Consider the following 20,397-nt stretch of genomic DNA (forward strand, 5'->3'; position numbering starts at 1 on the left):
ACTGAGAAAAACGCGGTTCTCACATACTAAATTTTCACATCAAAAAGGTAAGTATTTCTTATTCAATGTTGTATTGTCTATGAATTGCCACACTTCCAATACATAACCCTTCCACTTTAGCTATCAGCCTACTGCCAGCCGCTTTGCCGATATTGCTTCATGATATTTTTTCAATTTAAAACTCCATCTAGAATGTTTGTTTTGGTTATATATTTCACTTTGCCAACATGTTAACAAGCACTGCTATGCAAAAATTCATTGTATCTATACTTTGTGCATAGCCTCACATACTAAAGTGATGTGAAGCTACAAAGCAAAATGATCTTCTACAATGTTCCTTATTCTTACAAAACCATTACTTTCACCACCATCACAGTCAGCTATTGCTATTTTAATTATCTGTGTAATCACAAAAATCTGAATAGGATATAATGTCATCAACATAAGTAGGTAATTGTTTTCTAACTCGGACGCCTTTGATGAACTTACACAAAAATGTTCGTTTTTAAGTTGGAAATCCCCAAACAAAGATTAAAATATTAAACTTTAGGCTAATTTTATAGAGAAATCTTAGAACGACACTGTGACTACCATAAAAGTCCTACATTTCCCAGCAGTTGCTAAGAAATTCGCAAAAATGTGTCTACGGCGGCCAACCATAAAAAACGCATGAATGAGTGTACTTCAATGAACGGGTTGAAAACATTAGATTTGCCACTGTTTGTGATAGTAAGCATGTTTATTTCCTTCCGCAGCTGACTTACTTTTACTTTTCTACCAGCTACGAGTACCACAGAACTACAGCTATTACATAATTTGCACGGGCATTCCGAGCGTTGCGATAGGTGACGGTGAGAAGAAAGCGAGCAGCGTATATTACAAAAAAGCACACCATCTCATTCACTTTTAAAAACGCTTGAAGCAGTACAATGCCTCCCAAAAAGCCTACTGCCCAAATGCAAGAACAGAGTGATTCCCAGAGAAAGAGACCGAATTCGCAAAGCAGCAGCTAGATGAGCAGAAACTGCATAGCAAACACAGCTACGCCTACAACAAAACAGAATAGCAGCTGCTGGAAAAGTAGAAACCGCTGAAAAAACACAGGTACATCGAGAGCAGGCCAGAATAGATGCTGCAGCTGCTAGAAGTGCAGACTGCTGAGCCGACCCAGCAGCGACTCAAATGGCTCAGAGCAGCCGCTACATCGGCCAGACATGCAAAAACCACCGAGCAGATGCAGCGGCGACAAGAACATGATGCACTAGCTACAAAAGCTGCTCGGCGAGCTGAATTTTCAGAGAAGATGAAACGGCGACAACAGCGAGATGCACTAACTACAGCAGCTGCTACCAGGCGTCGTGTATGGGCAGAAAACTTCGCACTTGACTACAGTCCTGCAAGACAGTATAGGGCCCAAATTTTTCTATGGGAAGAATGTCCAAAAATGTTCCAGATGTAATGCCTTATGTTGGAAAGGCGGGAGGCCATATATGTAGTTTATATAGTAGATTTTATTGATAATAAATTTTATCAACGTGACAACATTACTGCTGCACAGTTTGTATATTATACCATGTCAAAACATATATATGCCATGTATACCATATACAGTTTGTATATATATATATATACACAGGCTATAGATGAAGAACTGGTGAGTCATGATTAGTGTTTTAAGCATGTAGAAGTCTCAATTCAATAAAGGCTGACGATAGCTTAGCAGAGCAATAGCAAAATATTTTCTAGAATTTCTTAAAATATGTAAAACTTCTTAATACTGCCAGTTTGAAGAACTTCAATTTGCCTAGCAATGTCAATTTCATTATCAGTTCTGCGTACAAAATTAGGACAATTCCGATTTGAGTGGTTCGAGACTGATGCATTGTAGACTAGCTGTAAAACACGTTGCATATTTCCATTGGTCTCTTCAACATTATTGACATGTCTGACTGCATATGTGTACGAAGTCTGATCAGTACAAAAATTTCCATAGATTGAATATTTGGAGTTGTTTTACTGTATGAAAGACAACTCTCAATAAAACTATTGCTTTACGTAAATCTGTTCTCGAACACGGGTAATGCAGCTAGTAATCTATAAAACTTAGATGCATGGGTACTTAACTATCTTTTCCTTGAAGGTTGACTTGCAACAAAATTCACATTACAGTTATTTGGTATCAAAAGATTCACCATGTCTTACTCTGTTGTGTTGTAGGTGCAAAATATGTGGAAATGTGATTACAAGCTCGTTAAAGCTCAAACACGAAAAGCTGCTGTAGATTGGAATCAGTTCATTTCTCTGACGTTGTCAGTACATTTGGTTTGTCACGTGATGTTCTCACATAAAATAAAAGGCTCAATATAAAAATTTTCATAGCATTAGTTTATGACAAACACTTCGAGTTTTACCAAAAACCCTGTATCAAATATAGATGCTCGCTACTTTACAGTTTTGTTTCGACTTGGTTTAATCATCTAGTCGTAATCTGATTATGTGACCGAATACTTCGCAAATAATTTCTGCAGCGACTTTCGATTATCACAGGTGACCAACAGGCACGTCATTATCATCACACAATGATATGTACAGCAAAGGTTAAAAAATTAAATTAATTTTTACGGTAAGTTATAAGATATCAGTGCTAAAAGTGACAGCATTAAAATGACAATTAAACAGACGTGTAAGAACACTAGATATGGTTTTATTGAATGCAGGAAAATTTGTGAAAATATTTCGACGAATGAGGTTGCTTGAAAGTGTAAACAGAAGCCATCTTGTACAACTACGTCCCATTTGAGCCATTTTGGAAAGAGATTCTAATCTACAGCGGTTTTGTAAGGGCGGCGATTAACTGTTCGTTTTTGAGCTCTTAGGAACTTGTAATCACATTTCCACATATTTTGCACCTACAACACAGCAGAGTGAGACATGGTGAATCTTTTGATACCAAATAACTGCACTGTGAATTTTGTTGCAAGTCAAACTTTAAGCATATTATGCTCTGTAATTAACAGTTATACAGAGTTGCTTTCCACGAAACTCGGTTTGTGCTCAATTTTGATAATACTTAGTTTTAGGCCTTGAACTACATTTTTTTTATAGATGATAAAATATGGTACAAAATGACAACCAATTTATTTCTCGCATATTGGACATTATGATAACCCTTGAGATTATTCTCAATTACATGTACATAGCTTAAGCAGAGTGTTAATATACTTACAGCAGCTGATGAAGGAAGAAAAGCAACTGATGAAGGATGGAAAGCAGCAAATGGCTGAAATATAAAATGGTGAACCAGTGAATAATCGTTGATATACTTCAATTTTCAAGTCAAATTAAATCAAAAATAAAATCTATTTTTATTGTTATAAGTTGAAACTTTAGAAGCCTACAGCAACAATAGCATTACTGTGGTGTTTACAGTGTTTGTGAGGAAGTTGGTCTGGTCTAATAATTCAATCGTGGCTCTTGAATTTGATTTGGCAAGCCATCAAAGTCAATACCAAAAGCACTTTTAAATTCTAAATTTGGTTCTTAAAGCCAAGGTAGCCAAAAGATAGTTGGTTATAACTTATTTAATTTCTTCAGCAAACAATCAATTACCATTCCACACAACTTCGAGTGAAACAAAATTACCGCAAATCCACAAGCAAAGTTTGTTATTATAGCTGAAATCATTGAAATGCTTAGGATATCCACCCATTTAGTTTGTAAAAAGCACAGATCAGACAAGGAGTTCAAGATTTAGCCCAAGGGGAATCACAAACAAATGCTAATTAAATATCTGCAACTGCAAGCACATTCATGCATAACATGAACCGATAACTATATAATAAAGCTACCGTAAAATCTTCAAGTGCACACCACCTCTATTTGAACGTCACCTCTATTTGACCGCCACTACAAGAGAAGGGTTGAAAAATAGAGCACCACATTCTGATTTAACGCTACCTCCATTTGACTGTCACTTTGACTACCTTTGATCTTTATGTACCCCTAATACCAAGTTATCAGCAGAAAAGTGTTCACAAAATCGTATTAATAATGAATCGTTCACATTAACACAAATAAATTCTTTCGTTGTTCAACTCCAAAGCTTTTCACTATTTTTAAGTTAAAACTTTGAAAGCAGTATCATTGCAATGATCAATAGCGATCCCAGGATAAAATAGTTCTTGATTTAATGCGGTCTTGGTACTTCGAAGTACATGCACCTATATAAAAAATGGTTTAAATTTATGTTGGTAGATGAACTTTCAAAGCAACACCATAGAAATAATCAATAATGGTTTCAAACTAATAGTAGTTCCTTGTTTAACGCGGTCTTTCTACTTTGAAGTAGCCTACATATATAAAAATCGTTAAAATTTACGATGGTAGATGAACTTTCAAAGCAACGCCATAGAAATAATTACTAACTGTCTCAGGCTAATAGTAGTTCCTTTTTAACACGGTTTTAATACTTCTATATACATATATAAAACGGTTTGCAAGTTATGGGTCAAAGGTTACGTTTAGCAAGCAAACATTTATACTTTGCATTTGTGCCAAATGCGACGCGTAAAAGTTTTGCTCTGCCAAAAATTGTTTGGACGCTAATATCAACTAGTTCAGCAGTGCAGAAGAAGAGTTGAGGGCAGAAAATATTGTGGAAAGTATTGGACAACTAGAAGATGTTCGTTCCATAAAGAGCAACAATCAGAATGCAGCTATTCGAGCAAAGGATGGAAATCTTTTTGTTTTAAAAACGTTAATTATTGTTTCTGCGTGTAATATACATGTAAATATGGCTCGTTTACGTCACTTGTTCATGAGTATATACTTGTATAATTCGATGGATAATCATTATATATAACTTATAAATATGCAGATTTGTAGCATGTTATTTAATAACATCCTTGCGACTATCTTAATACGGCTTACAATGACACTCATGACTCCACTTCTATTGCACATAAAATGCCAATTCTGGCTGCAAACTGTAGCAAACATATCAATGAGATATTTATATCAATCAATATAAACTGCTTTAGATAACTCGACTTTAACTTTGTTAACTCGAACAGTTTTTTACCCAACGGCTAACGAGACTGTTGTTATCGCTATAGAAGATCGCTTTATCCCAAGCCATGGAGGTAAACATCAACTTTTAGTAGTTTTTAGGCATCATTATTACCACTATCGGCAAAAAAATTTCGTTAACAACTTTTCTAAAGGTTTGCAAAAAATCAGATTTTACCAAACACCCGCTTGCGGATAGCCTTCCGAAAGCAAGGAGAAGGGAGGTAGCCTTCAGATAAACCTAAAGAAAAATCGGCAAAATTGTTTTTTGTTTAAACGCTCAAAAGAAAAATATGGCTTTTTTACTGAGTGTTTCAACTGCGATCAAGTTTTGCCTATTTTAATGAAAACGGCCTGGCAGTAACATCACCTAAAACAAACAAATCTCCAGCAATAGGAAAACATTTATACTTGCTAATAAAAATTGTTAAAACATTACATGAGAGGCCCCTTAACTTTCAACAAGAAATCAATGCTGTTGATTTATATGTAGTTCGTATATGTACTGATTAATACATGCACTTGTGACAGTGTTCTCATAACTTGAACACTCTGATAACTCGAACACTCTGATAACTCGAACACTCTCGCCATCCCGTGAAAACCGAGTTAGTTGAGTTTCACTGTATTTCCATTGTGTTGCATTCAAACTTTTAATAGAAAAACATAAAGACTTGGAGTCTGAAAATGGACTTTGATAAAAACAAACACAATGGACGAAATAATAGTTATTAATGTAGTCGACTCGTTATTAGTTATTAGTACGGTTTTGTGGATACTTTTCTAATGATCACTTGCTGTTATGGGTTTGTAGAGGCTCAAAATGTCAAATAGAAGCAGTCAAATTGAATTGGTATTCAAATAGAAACGGCTTTCAATTAAAGGGTGGCGCTCTATTTTTAAATCCTTTACCCATAGTGCACTTAAATAAAAGTGGCGTTCATATAAAGGCCCTTATCTAGTACATGCAGAAAGTTAGTCCAGTAAAAACAAAACTTATGTGAAGGAAAAAGAAAGATGGCTGCTCAAATTGTTTGCATGCCATAGGTATCGCAAATATTTTTTTTCTTTTTAGGAATAGGGTTACAAATGGCAATGATGACATATTAACCTTTGGTATCACAGTATGCTGATTTTAAGTAAATAACTAACAATGCGGATTGAATCTTTCTCACAACTTGAGGAAATTTATTTTAAAAAGTGGATCATGTATGTCATAAAGGAAGCAGGAGATAGGTTTAGTATTCAATAAACTATAGAGATGATTTTACTATAGTGAGGTTTGGATGACAGTGGGTTGCTGGAAAATGTTTTGCAAAGGTCCTGAAGCCTTTGCCTCAGTTGGAAAGATGGAAGTGATGTTATATGAAATTTATGACTGCAACAACTCCTGCGTAAATGTTAACAGGACAGGAGAAAGGTTGAACAGATTTTAAATTGCTTCTGTTTTGATGTCACAAAAACAGGGCCATAAAATAAACAGCCTAGTCTTAAAACTCAAGACCTCTTGAGCAAGATATTTGACAAAGTTATTACAAGGGAAACGCGACCAAAGCTGAGTAAATAATTCAGGAAGCTCCAGAACGTAGTGCCGGTTCATTCCTGAGGGATGTAAGGTGAAAATTGGTAGTATGTGTTTAGAGAAGTCAGGAGTCCAAAAAGACAGCTGTAGCGTGGAAGCCATACCCATAGTAGTTGTTGGAGGGGGTAACAAAACATGTGATAAAAACAATTATCTAATGACTAATATATATTGGTGTTGAATAGTTTGTGAATTGGCAGAATACAGACTGTCATCAAGCAATGTCAACAGAGTTAGTCATTTTTCTATGTTTCACATCAAGTAAATTTTCTAATGCAGACTTAAGGTTGTGCATAGTCCTAGTTCGACATACGAGTGCCCAAACGTACAAGAAAATCAAGATACGAGCAAAGTTTCAAGCAAATTACTGCCTTGAAATACAAAAAAAATCTTTGAGATAGGAACCGGTTTTTGTCAGCTGAGCACAACGTTGATCGGTCTTTCTCGTCGTAAAATTTTGAAAAATGTTCTAACAAGGTCGACTAAACAGTATAGCGAAAGCAAATCAAAAAACATCAAGCCGGAAACAAATAATAAAGAATTGAGACGTTGCAAAAACTGAAGTTAAGTTTAGTAAAAGATTAAAACTTATCTTCAAGTGTTCAGTGAGCTAAATTCATCTAAGTTAATATAAAGGTTTATGTTATGTTCCGTCTCAAAATGTCTAGTGTACCAAACGCGTTGCTGTCAAATCTCTCTCACACCCCTTAAAACCACTACGTCTGTCTCACAGATTAGAACTCCATACAGTACTGTACATATTACTGTTACACTTTTTTGCCGATTGTAATTACAAAATAAGTAATTGTTTCCCCTTGTAAGCATAGGTACTGAATTACATAGAACTAAAAACTCGTGTTTCTCTCATACAACCCTTTCTTTTATTTGTATGTCATTACTTTATAAATGAAATATTGTATTAAAATATGAGCACATTGACATAAGTTCAGTCCCAAAACAAATTAAGCTTGTATGTCGAGGTATGATGGACTATTCATAATGCCACAAAGTGAAATTTTTGCTTGAAGTGTTTTCCAACACATTGGGCTAATGAAGCATCAAGTTTGGCTAATTTTTGACCTTTTTTAAACAGACAAAAAAGGTCAATAGCTAATAGAATACTCTAGGCACTAACATGTTTTTGATTTGCACATATTTACAAAAGTGGCGAAGCAAATGTTGACAAATGAGTCAGGGCCAGACTGGCAATCTTCTGAAATAGTGACTCAATAAGTTTGTTATTGTTGTAAACAGTGATCTACCATCAAAATGTGTAGGTATGCAGTTTCCCCATTTGAGCACTATTGCCAGAAGTCACTTCGCCTAGTCAGATTGAGTTCGGTGAGTGATTTGCAGATGACCAAAACGGATTTTTCTCGCTGAATTAGAGCAGCACCAAAGCATTTCAGCCAAGCATCAATTTCAATGGCAGTAGGCACACTGGAATAACAATACACTAGTTACGAAACTGAAATGATGTCATATTTCACACTGCCAAAGCCCTTTTGCCCTGGGTCTGACAAAATCCATGACATTCTGAAGAAGACACCGCATCAGGTATGTCTCTTTAAATAGATTATAAATGAATGCAGACATTATATTACGGTGAGAAAAAAATTCTTGCGGCTCTGGCAGGTCAAATGATTATGACATGCTGACCACTGTATGCGCCCCCAAAGCTATGAACTAACATCCTAAAGAAGTATACTTCAACCAACATTGATGCTTTTTGAGTGAACAAATTAAACGACTAAACTAGTAACTAATTTCCTGTGCAGATTTTGCAAAGTAAAGTAGAAAAATGCTGTGGCACTTTTTAGTTAGACTTTGAACGTGGTATTACTGGCACGAGTAAATGTTCTGGTTACACCTTAACCTTTTCCATACAGAAACTGACTATATTGTAGAAAGGGACTTGTCCCAAAATACCAATCTTGCATCAGCTCGTGTGGTTTCACTTCGCGACGTTTTTAGACCTTTACAGACCTTTTGAAAATCAATTCATTCAATTGTCAATTCGTATTATAACAACTAATATTCTTCTTGACTAGTTACGATAGGATATGTACTACTATTTTGAGGCCAATATTTCTAAAAAAATTTCTTTCATTACTTGAAAAGTACGTTTTTAAAACCGCTATGAGTACAGGCTTTGTTCTGCTAAAAATTGTTTGGAGGCTAAAATTGACTAGTTCAGTGTAGAAGATTTCAGGTCAGAAGATATTAAACAGTAGGTAATAAACAGCTATACAAGTCGAAATGATTCAAAAGCAAGGCAACGACCAGAGCGCATGGATGCTGTTACTTTTGTGATATTTTGACCATGGTATGCTCATGAGTTTTTAAGATCTCAGCATGTCTCAACCCGTTCTTGCCAACTACAAAAATCTCAGATTGCCGAGAAAGCAACCTTGTTAATGTAAAACCCGAGTATCACTTAAATATTCTAATGCAGTGTGTAGATCATGTCAAAGATAAACAAATCATATACTGGCTCGAATGTCGCTTTGGTTACCGAGGTTGGCTCTGGCCTGCTTCTCTTCGAGCAGCCAATGAAAAAGTAAGAAATGAAAAAAGAATTGAAGTCTATTACAATGGAATGTGCAAATGCTGATGGACAGGCTTCTAAAAGAGCGGAACGACAGATGGATGTTGCCGCCCTGTGTGAAATGTGATTGCCTTTTCGTGATAGCATAATAGAAAATGGGTATACACTCTCTTTTAGGGTGGCAACAGAGAACAAGAGATAAGAAAGCCTAGAGCTTGATTTCTAATCCAATGTCAATTGTCCACGCACTCAAACACAACCAGTTGCAGATCAGTGACAGCATGGTATGTAGAGAATGTCCCTTTCAAAAAACGTGTACGCAGAATGTGTACGGTTTTTCATAAGTATTTATTTTGAAAAAAGAAAAACTTGGAAGAGATAAAAGAAGAATTCTACAAGCCAAGAGAAGCCCTGAAAGAAACCTGATATGCTGATTGTCGCTAATGATTTTAACGTTATAGTTACAGCTGAAGATGGTAAATGGCCTGACATCATTGTAATGCAGTGGAAAGTGCAACTCAAATGGTGAACTATCATTTGCATTGTGTTGGTCATTGTTATTATAAATGCCGTCTTTAAATACATGAAATACCACCAAACTGCTGGAATGCACTTCATGTCAGAATACCATTATTTTCTGGACATAGCAAGCTGGCAAGACCTGAATGGCACACTGAACACTAGAGCAATAAAAGGTGCTGAATGCCACACTGACCACATCATCTTGGTGTCCAAAGTTGTCATTACCAACAACACTAGCAAAGAAAATGAACAAGATTCCACCTGCAAAGTCACACGTGAGAAAGCTAGGAAATTAAAAAATGTGTCAAGAATTCCAGAAGCAGATAAAATAGACCATGACCTAAGCTACGGATGATCATGCACGCATAGAAGAAAGATGGGATAGGCTGAAAAAAGCGGTTTATGGAACTGGTCTAATGTATTAGGGTATTGAGTTGAGAAGAATGCTTTTCAGCCTAATCAGAGAAAAATTTAAAGTTAAGGCACAAACACGAGGAAATATTAACCGGCTTTCAAAAGCTAGAAAAGATTTTCAAAATTAAACTAGAAATAGGACTAGGAGGGCAAAGCAAAAACATTAACACAGGCTGCCAAAATGACATGCAAGCATTCCATGATAGATTATAGAAATTTTATGAGTACAGAAAAGAGTAACCTGATAAGAACATAATTTCTTTTCAACAAAACCTACCTTGTTCCCTAAAGTGAGAAAAAGACAAAAAATATTCGAAATAAAAAAAGGCGTTGTTGATAATTGTTGCGTCAAGTATGGCGATGGTTTGCGACTTTAAATAAATTCTGAGAACACAAAGGAGCCAAAAGGTTTCTTAGTCAGAACTAGTTAGTGTAGTTTGCATCATATTATGTAATGTATTATGTAACACCCTCTTTGTCATGTAGCTAGAACTAATCCCTCAAGCCAGCATTAATGAGAATACATGCATAGTGTCAAGGTGTACATTTTGTGATTGCTCTAATAAACCACAAGCTATTTTGGCGCATGTCAAAGGTAGTTGGACTAGCTTCAGCAGAGACTCGCAGACACTCTTACTTAGCATAATGCTTTCATAGCAACCATGTTTTCAGCGCATGTCAACGCATGTTTTCAGCGCATGTTTTCAGCTTCTTACCATTATTCTTGTCAGGAGCAGCATTTGCCGTGTATAAACATTTAGAAGATGATAACTGCAGGAAATGGCGAAACGACCTCATGTGCTGCTGGGAAAAGGAGGCAGCATCGGCAGCGCCGTGAGGTCAGGTGCTACCGGTGTGATAAACTTGGTCACATCCAGAAAAACTGTTTTCAGATGCAGGGAAATGCCAGTGGGGAAGTGTATGCACCGGCTCTTCCCCCAATGTAAAAAAACTCGGTGCTACCCTTTGTTTATGTATGGATAAAAGGCACAAAGATAAAAGCATTGGTGGATAGTGGATGTGAACAATCAATTATACAACAACAGTGGGCACAGCAGTTAGGATTGCTGCCGAAAGGTCCTCAGCGGCAAATAATGATGTTAAATGGACATATCACTACATGCAAGGGTGAGACAACTCTTGATATAGAACTGGATCACTCTTGTAAAATTACAGTTCAGTGTATGATTGCTCCGAAGCTAGTAAGCGGTTGCCAGATGATACTGGGAATGGATGGCATTGCAAAGCTAGGCGGGGTATCTATAGATAAAAATAGAGGTGTACTCTTTGGAGCAAGACAGTTAAGAACAGTTGGCGTGATGCTACGTAACAAAGCTAGTCCTGTCAGTCATAATGATGACCAGCAGCCGCCGATAGTTATAGATGATAGAGACTTTAAAGCACAATTTGATGGCCACAAGTGGACAGTTGCTTGGAAGTGGTTAAGTAGAGAGCCTATATTGTCCAATACATGTGGAGAATACGCTATAAATGATGCCGTCAGAGAAGAATATGAAAAACAGGTTATCCAATGGATAGAAAACGGATGGCTGCAGCCACACCGAGAAGCGCTTCATGGACCTTTAACTGGCATTATTCTATTGTTGGCAGCTACACAACCTAATAAAGAGACAAAGGTACGACCTGTAATGGATTATAGCAGAGAACTGAATGGGTATGTAAGCAGTCATCCTGGTTTGGACACCGCAGTATGCCAAGACAAACTCCGCAAGTGACGTAAGTTAGGCAGTGATGCTTGCATGTTAGACTTAAAGAAAGCATATTTACAACTGCATGTTGACGGTAGTTTGCAGAGATTTCAAGCTGTTATGTTCCATGGAACATTGTATGTCATGACTAGACTAGGTTTTGGTCTCAATACAGCGCCTAAGATTATGTCAAAAATATTGTCAACAGTGTTGTCACTTGATCCTACGGTTGCTGCTGGTACTGATCATTATATTGATGATATTTTAGTAAATAAGTCAGTAGTGCCAGTCGAAGTTGTGCGCAGCCATTTGTTAAAGTTTGGTCTAGTCACAAAAGAGCCTGTCGATTTACGTGAAGCGCGTGTTCTAGGGCTTCGCGTGACAATCAGTAAAAAAGGTATATGTACATGGCAACGTGACTCAGCTGTGCCAACAGTAGAAAGCATTCGCACAAAAAGAGATTTGTTTTCTGCGTGTGGTAAACTGATTGGTCACTACCCAGTAGCTGGCTGGCTACGAGTCGCATGCAGCTACATGAAGCGGTGTGCTGCTGATGGCAAGTGGGATGATGCAATAGCAAAAGAAGTGCTGCATATGTTAGATGAAACACTAAATAGGGTAACAAGACATGACCCAGTGCAAGGCAAATGGTCTGTGAATAGATATGAGTGTTGCAAGGTCTGGTGTGATGCGAGCTCTATAGCTATTGGTGTGTGCATAGAAATGGAAGGTAGCATTGTAGAAGATGCATCATGGCTAAGGAAAATTGATGACAGTATGCATATAAATGTAGCTGAACTTGAAGCCGTACTTAAAGGATTAAATCTTGCAATAAAGTGGGGAGTAAAACAAGCTACGATTGTCACTGACTCATTATCAGTGTATAACTGGGTTAATTCCATTATCACAGAAAGCCATCGCCCCAAAGTCAGTGGATTTTCAGAAATGATAGTCAAAAGGCGGCTTGGGGTTATTGCGCAATTGGTAGAAGAATATGGCATCACTCTACAAATGTCCTTGGTCAAGTCAGCGGACAATCGTTCTGATGTTTTAACGAGGGTGAACAAAAAGTGGCTGAAACCGCTAGTATCATGTGTGGGCGCAGCAGCGAAGGAAGTTTCAAGTATTGATGAAGAAATATATAACATGCATCAAGTTCACCATTTAGGAGTTGACAAGATGAGTTACTTAGCTAATCAGAGGTTTGGTGACAGAGCCTCAAAAGATGTGATTGAAAGGGTTGTGAAAGAGTGTCAAATCTGCAAACAAATTGATCCTTCACCTGTGAGATGGGAGAGAGGAAATTTGGAAGTCGAAAAGGTGTGGCATAGACTTGCTGTTGACATCACACATGTGGGCCGAATACCTTATTTGACCATCTTGGATTGCGGCCCTAGCAGATTTGCAATATGGTTAAAACTGAGAGATGAGACAGCCAACTCTGTAATAGCACAGTTGGTACGCATATTTGAGGAGCGGGGTCCCCCACAAGAGTTGTTTTCTGACAACGGTCCATGCTTCAAAAGCGCGCAGTTGTCTAGCATCCTAAAAACATGGAACGTAAATCATTTGTTAAGTTGCGCTTACAGGCCATCTGGTAATGGCATTGTCGAACGTAACCATAGGACAATTAAAAGAATGGCTGCGCGTTCAGGAAACGAGGTTAACAGAATGGTATTTTGGTACAACAATACCCCAAACAGGCGAGGTATTGTACCTTCGCAAATGCTATACTCCTACGCAGTAAGAAATCCTGACGTTGTTGCAGAGTCACAAAGATTTTCACGTGAAGCGTTAAGAAACCCGTACAAAATTGGTGACACAGTATATGTTAAGCCAGTGCATGCTAAATGTACTACTGTATGGGCAAAATGAACAGTAACTGCGTTGGTATCTGATGTAGTCTTAGAGGTTGATGGCACAAACAGGCACATTTCAGAAATACGGTTAGCTGATTGTAATGGCGAGGATATGGGCAGTGATAGGGTGTCAAGTGATGATGCTGTGGAAGTTGAATTTGATTTTGATAATCTCAACATCTGTAAAAATGACAATAGTTCCGTAGACTCAGATACTGAGAGTGACAGTGATCATGACAGCGAAAATACTGCAGTGGGCAATACCAGACCTATTAGAGACAGGCGACCTCCAGAAAGATATGGAGAATTTTATGAACACTAGAGCCATGTTTGGGTTGTGATGATTTGCATTGTCAGTTCAGATATACATGTATGTTATGCTAGTATGTAATCTATTAATATTTTCTGATTACCCTGGTTGTGATTTATAAATCAAGGGGTGATGTAGTTTGCATCATATTATGTAATGTATTATGTAACACCCTCTTTGTCATGTAGCTAGAACTAATCCCTCAAGCCAGCATTAATGAGAATACATGCATAGTGTCAAGGTGTACATTTTGTGATTGCTCTAATAAACCACAGTTAGTAAACAAAAAACATTTAGAATTTTCTAAAGGACACTGTGACTATTCAGCTTGGCCTACCTGTAATTTACTTCATTGCTTCTATAAAAGAAAATAATGAGCTGTTGCTGCCTTTGCTCTGTTGTGATTTTACGGTAGGAAACATAAAAATCAAGCAATTTAGATAACAGGAGAATAGTTAAAAAGGAGTGTCTTCTCAACAAATGGACTTGAGAAAAAAATTGACAGATAGTCCAAAAAAATGGCTCACCTTGTCAATATTGTGTGACTCAACTTTGATGGGCTTCGACTCATTTATGGCTTCAGATAAAAGAGGATACTGATCCTTAACATACAAAGGAAATTTTTGTAGATCACTATACATTACAGTCTATGACGTTGGAGGGGCTTTTAAGTTAGCCAATTACTGGCTACATAACGTATGATTAAATACAGTTGTACTGTAAGTAACTGTACATCAGAATAATAAAAGAAAGTAGTAGTACAAGCCAAGTTAGAAAAAGTAACAAACTAGACCTACAAGTCATAGTATGAAAGGATAATACAATAAAATACTACTACACTACTACTACAGCGGAGGATAATATAATAGAGGAGTACTACTAGTCATAGCAGCAGATGATAAGATAATAGAGTAGTGTTACAATTCATAGTAGCTGAGGATAATATAATAGAGTAGTACTACAAGCCATAGTAGCTGAGGATAATATAATAGAGTAGTACTACAAGTCATAGTAGCGGGGGATAATATAATAGAGTGGTACTACAAGTGATAGCAGCAGAGGATAATATAATATACTAGTACTACAAGTCATACTAACGAAGGATGATATGATAAAGTAATGCTACAAGTCGTAGCAGCGAGGGATAATATAATAGAGTAGTACTACAAGTCATAGGAGCAGAGGATAATATAATAGAGTAGTACTATAAATCATAGTAGCAGAGAATAATATAATAGAGTATTACTACAAGTCATACTAGTGGAGGATAATATAATAGAGTAGTACTACAAATCATACTAGCGGAGGATAATATGATAGAGTAGTACTACAAGTCATAGTAGAGGAGGATAATATAATAGAGTATTACTACAGGTCATAGTAGCGGAGGATAATATAATAGAGTAGTACTATAAGTCATAGTAGCGGGGGATAATATAATAGAGTGGTACTACAAGTGATAGCAGCAGAGGATAATATAATATACTAGTACTACAAGTCATACTAACGAAGGATGATATGATAAAGTAATGCTACAAGTCGTAGCAGCGAGGGATAATATAATAGAGTAGTACTACAAGTCATAGTAGCCTAGGATAATATAATAGAGTAGTACCATAAGCCATAGTAGCAGAGGATAATATAATAGAGTAGTACTATAAGTCATAGTAGCGGGGGATAATATAATAGAGTGGTACTACAAGTGATAGCAGCAGAGGATAATATAATATACTAGTACTACAAGTCATACTAACGAAGGATGATATGATAAAGTAATGCTACAAGTCGTAGCAGCGAGGGATAATATAATAGAGTAGTACTACAAGTCATAGGAGCAGAGGATAATATAATAGAGTAGTACTATAAGTCATAGTAGCGGGGGATAATATAATAGAGTGGTACTATAAGTCATAGTAGCGGGGGATAATATAATAGAGTGGTACTACAAGTGATAGCAGCAGAGGATAATATAATATACTAGTACTACAAGTCATACTAACGAAGGATGATATGATAAAGTAATGCTACAAGTCGTAGCAGCGAGGGATAATATAATAGAGTAATACTATAAGTCATAGTAGCAGAGGATAATATAATAGAGTAGTACTATAAGTCATAGTAGCAGAGGATAATATAATTGAGTATTACTACAAGTCATACTCGTGGAGGATAATATAATAGAGTAGTACTACAAATCATACTAGCGGAGGATAATATGATAGAGTAGTACTACAAGTCATAGTAGTGGAGGATAATATAATAGAATAGTACTACACGTCATAGAAGCGGAGGGATAATATAATAGAGTAGTACTATAAGTCATAGTAGCAGAGGATAATATAATAGAGTAGTACTATAAGTCATAGTAGCAGAGGATAATATAATAGAGTAGTACTATAAGTCATAGTAGCAGAGGATAATATAATTGAGTATTACTACAAGTCATACTCGTGGAGGATAATATAATAGAGTAGTACTACAAATCATACTAGCGGAGGATAATATGATAGAGTAGTACTACAAGTCATAGTAGTGGAGGATAATATAATAGAGTATTACTACAAGTCATAGTAGCGGGGGATAATATAATAAAGTAGTACTACAAGTCATAGTAGCGGAGGATAATATAATAGAGTAGTACTACACGTCATAGAAGCGGAGGGATAATATAATAGAGTAGTACTACAAGCCATAGTTGCGGAGGAAAATATAATAGAGTAGTGCTACAAGTCATAGTAGCGGGAGATAATATAATAGAGTAGTACTACAAGTCATAGTAGTGGAGGATAAAATAATAGAGTAGTACTAAAAGTCATAGTAGCAGAGGATAATATAGTATACTAGTATTACAAGTCATAGTAGTTGAGGATAATATAATAGAGTAGTACTACACGCCATAGTAACGAAGGATAATATAGTATAGTAGTGCTACAAGTCATAGTAGCAGAAGATAATATAAAAGAGTAGTACTACAAGTCATAGTAGCAGAGGATAATATAGTATACTAGTATTACAAGTCATAGTAGTTGAGGATAATATAATAGAGTAGTACTACACGCCATAGTAACGAAGGATAATATAATATATTAGTACTACAAGTCATACTAACGAAGGATGATATGATAAAGTAATGCTACAAGTCGTAGCAGCGAGGGATAATATAATAGAGTAGTACTACAAGTCATAGGAGCAGAGGATAATATAATAGAGTATTACTATAAGTCATAGTAGCAGAGGATAATATAATAGAGTAGTACTAGAAGTCATACTATCAAAGCTTAATATTCAGCCTTACCATGAAACTGAGTTGAACGTCTAAACTCTCAGGTTGGTCAACTAATGGTGAATCCTGCTTTTCATCAGCCTGAAATAGAATATCGTAGTACTGAAAGCAAAGGTAGTACATGATTGCGGAATTGAGTAGTGGTAAATAGTGCGGGATAGTGTAATGCTAAAAGTCATATACATATAAAATAATGGAACAGAGCAGTAATAGAAACCTTAATAGAAAATAATAACACACTATAGCTTCCCTACAAGTAAAGAAATGCTATTGTAGGTTGATTTGTGTTCCTTTTTGTAGATAGAAACACAATAAGGCACCAATTACTACCATTAGATGATAAACTACACTAGATGATACATTCAGCATTCAGCCTTACCATAGAACCTGACGGTGGTTGCAAAATCTCAGGTTGGTCAACTACTGGTGAATCAGGCTTCTCATCAGCCTGAAATAGAATATCGTAGTACTGAAAGCAAAGGTAGTACATGATTGCTGGATAGTGTAATGCTAAAAGTCATATACATATAAAATAACAGAACAGAGCAGTAATAGAAGCCCTAGTAGGAAATAATAACACACTATAACTGCACTTCAAGTAAAAAAAATGCTATTGCATGTTGATATGTGTTTCTTTTTGTAGATATCAAACACAATAAGGCACCAATTGCTACCATTAGATGATAAACTACACTAGATGATACATTCAACATTCAGCCTTACCATAGAACTCGACGGTGGTTGCAAACTCTCAGGTTGGTCAACTACTGGTGAATCCTGCTTTTCATCAGCCTGAAATAGAATATCGTGGTACTGAAAGCAAAGGTAGTACATGATTGCGGGATTGAGTAGTGCTAAAAGTCATATTCATATAAAATAACGGAACAGAGCAGTAATAGAAACCTTAATAGGTAATAATAACACACTATAGCTCCACTACAAGTAAAAAAATGCTATTGTATGTTGATTTGTGTTCTTTTTTGTAGATATGAAACACAATAAGGCACCAGATGCTACCATTAGATGATAAACTGGTATCAGGTCACTTACCCACTGGCCACTGACCTCCCGGCCATATACCCCCGGTCATTCACCCCTTGGTCACATACCCTCCTAGGCTATATACCCCCCAGGTCAATTACTCCCCCCCTCCCCCCCCGTCAATTACCCCCTCCCCATGATATCTTTGAAGAATTTCCACCAAGCACTAATTATAAGTGCAAGACCCTTGATCATAGATTAAATTCTTTGAAATTAAACTTGAAAGGAATTTAGACAATTAGTTATTCCTTTGATTCAATGAGTAAACTAAGAATGGGTTGCATAATAGAACTGCTCAGAGTACATATGGAAGGTGCTCAATACCCTTGATCCTGAATTGGATAGATTCTTTGAGGCAATACTTGTAAAGAAATAGGACAGTTAATGCATGCACCAACACAAACACAACACATGCACCAACACAAAGGCCAAAATATCGAGCTATATCGCAAAGACTACAGACAATAGTTACGGCCTATGATAATAGACCAATTTTTGAATTTTCACGGCGTATAGCACACAATATTCAAATATAACTTCATGATTGTATAAAAATAAATGTCAATGCATGTACATGTTTTCCAAATACATGTAAATTACTGTCTGTTTGTACTAAAATACAACTACAGCAGTTGGCTTTCGTAGAGAGAGGTTGTGCTTTTTTCCACTCTCTCACAGCTTTATGTTAATAACTAAACTTTATCACAGCAACTACTTTACTTAGCATTCTGCTTCAATTGGATTGCTGATTATATTATTCTTGGATATTCTGTACTGCAAGTGGAGGAAGCGAGGGTGGTGATATCTCTATGAGCCACCCTCGAATCGGGTAAGTGCCTAGTACACTTTTCGATATGGGACCTAAAAAGGGAGCAGCTAAATCGACAGAGAATAGTGATCAGGAAGCCGGTCCAAAGCTTATCGACATTGACGAAAAATTAAACCTAATTCTTACTAAGCTTGGTAATATCGAATTTCGTCTCAATTTAATTGAGAGCAAACAGTCCGATTTTGAAAAGTCTCTCAATCACGTTCATCAAGAAAATGAGGGCATTCAACTCAAGCAGAGAGATTTATCCAAATCCATAGTAGAAATAGAATCTAAAATCGGTAAACTGGAAGGCTTAGAGTCTCGAATTGAAGCAGCAGAGTATGCTGAAAGAGCAAAATGTGTCGAGTTAAATGGGATTCCATATGATAAATCGGAAAATCTGAACCTTGCTTATCAGAAATTGCTAAGTTCCTTAAAATCTGATAAATTACCTACCACCATCGACAAGATATACCGCATTAGACAAAGCAAGCGCATCATCATAAAGTTCACCCAAACCAATCAGCGCAATGAGTTCTTCCAGCAATATCGAAAAAACATTCAATCCCTCTCAGCACTTGGTTTCAAAGAAACAGGAAGGATCTATATCAATGAAGTATTGAGTCGTGCTCAAAGCACACTTTTCTGGAAAACCCGGCAATTTAAAGTGGAATACAACTATAAATATGTGTGGACATCTAATCAAAGAATATATCTGCGTAAAACTCCTGACTCGGATGCCATCCCTATAAACTCTGAAGACGATTTAGAAACGCTAAAACTTCTTTAAATACTCCAGTGAACTTTTACTACTGAGCTTCCTGGCAAAATGGCAGATTCTGAATTGGATTTAGATCTAGATTGTCATGGATACTGTATTAATGATTTTTTGTTCAGCCAGAGTTTCTTCGCTGACAAACTTTCAATACTTAACGTGAACTGCCAGAGCCTTAGAAATAAATTTTTTCTTTTTGAACAATTTCTGGCATGTTGTAATGTTCCTTTTGATGTTATTTGTGTAACAGAAACATGGTTGAATGATGACGAGACAAAATTTTTTGAAATTTCAAATTACACTTTTTCAGGTGCGCAACGTGCTACACGCGGAGGTGGAGCTGGGATCTATGTGCGAGATGGCATTGGTGTGGGGGTGTTGCCGGCTGTGGACATTGCTGGGTCTGACACTCATTCTGTTGGACTGCACTTTGGTGTTTATGCTTCACCTATTATTCTAACTGTGATTTATCGGCA

At 36.7% G+C, this 20,397-nt stretch overlaps 2 protein-coding genes across 2 annotated transcripts; both read left to right on the forward strand.

Moving 5' to 3' along the window:
- Positions 1–11,986: 11,986 nt before the first annotated feature.
- LOC137402357 (uncharacterized) lies at positions 11,987–14,023 on the forward strand. Its single transcript, XM_068088857.1, has 2 exons — positions 11,987–13,550; positions 13,746–14,023. The coding sequence occupies exons 1-2, from the start codon at positions 11,987–11,989 to the stop codon at positions 14,021–14,023; spliced, it is 1,842 nt and encodes a 613-aa protein (XP_067944958.1).
- A 5,166-nt stretch (positions 14,024–19,189) lies between these two features.
- Positions 19,190–19,936, forward strand: LOC137402358 (uncharacterized). The gene has a single exon (XM_068088859.1). It carries the CDS (start codon positions 19,190–19,192, stop codon positions 19,934–19,936), a length of 747 nt encoding a protein of 248 aa, XP_067944960.1.
- The last annotated feature ends 461 nt before the right edge of the window (positions 19,937–20,397 follow it).

The sequence above is a fragment of the Watersipora subatra genome, chromosome 8, assembly GCF_963576615.1.
Source record: "Watersipora subatra chromosome 8, tzWatSuba1.1, whole genome shotgun sequence".
NCBI classification, from domain to species: domain Eukaryota; kingdom Metazoa; phylum Bryozoa; class Gymnolaemata; order Cheilostomatida; family Watersiporidae; genus Watersipora; species Watersipora subatra.

Bases quoted from the DNA above. Each gene is read 5' to 3' on its own strand.
- LOC137402357 (XM_068088857.1), top strand. From the start codon at position 11,987: ATGACTAGACTAGGTTTTGGTCTCAATACAGCGCCTAAGATTATGTCA. The intron at 13,551-13,745 runs GTATTGTACCTT...TATCTGATGTAG, and splicing joins CAATACCCCAAACAGGCGAG to TCTTAGAGGTTGATGGCACA.
- LOC137402358 (XM_068088859.1), top strand. From the start codon at position 19,190: ATGGGACCTAAAAAGGGAGCAGCTAAATCGACAGAGAATAGTGATCAG.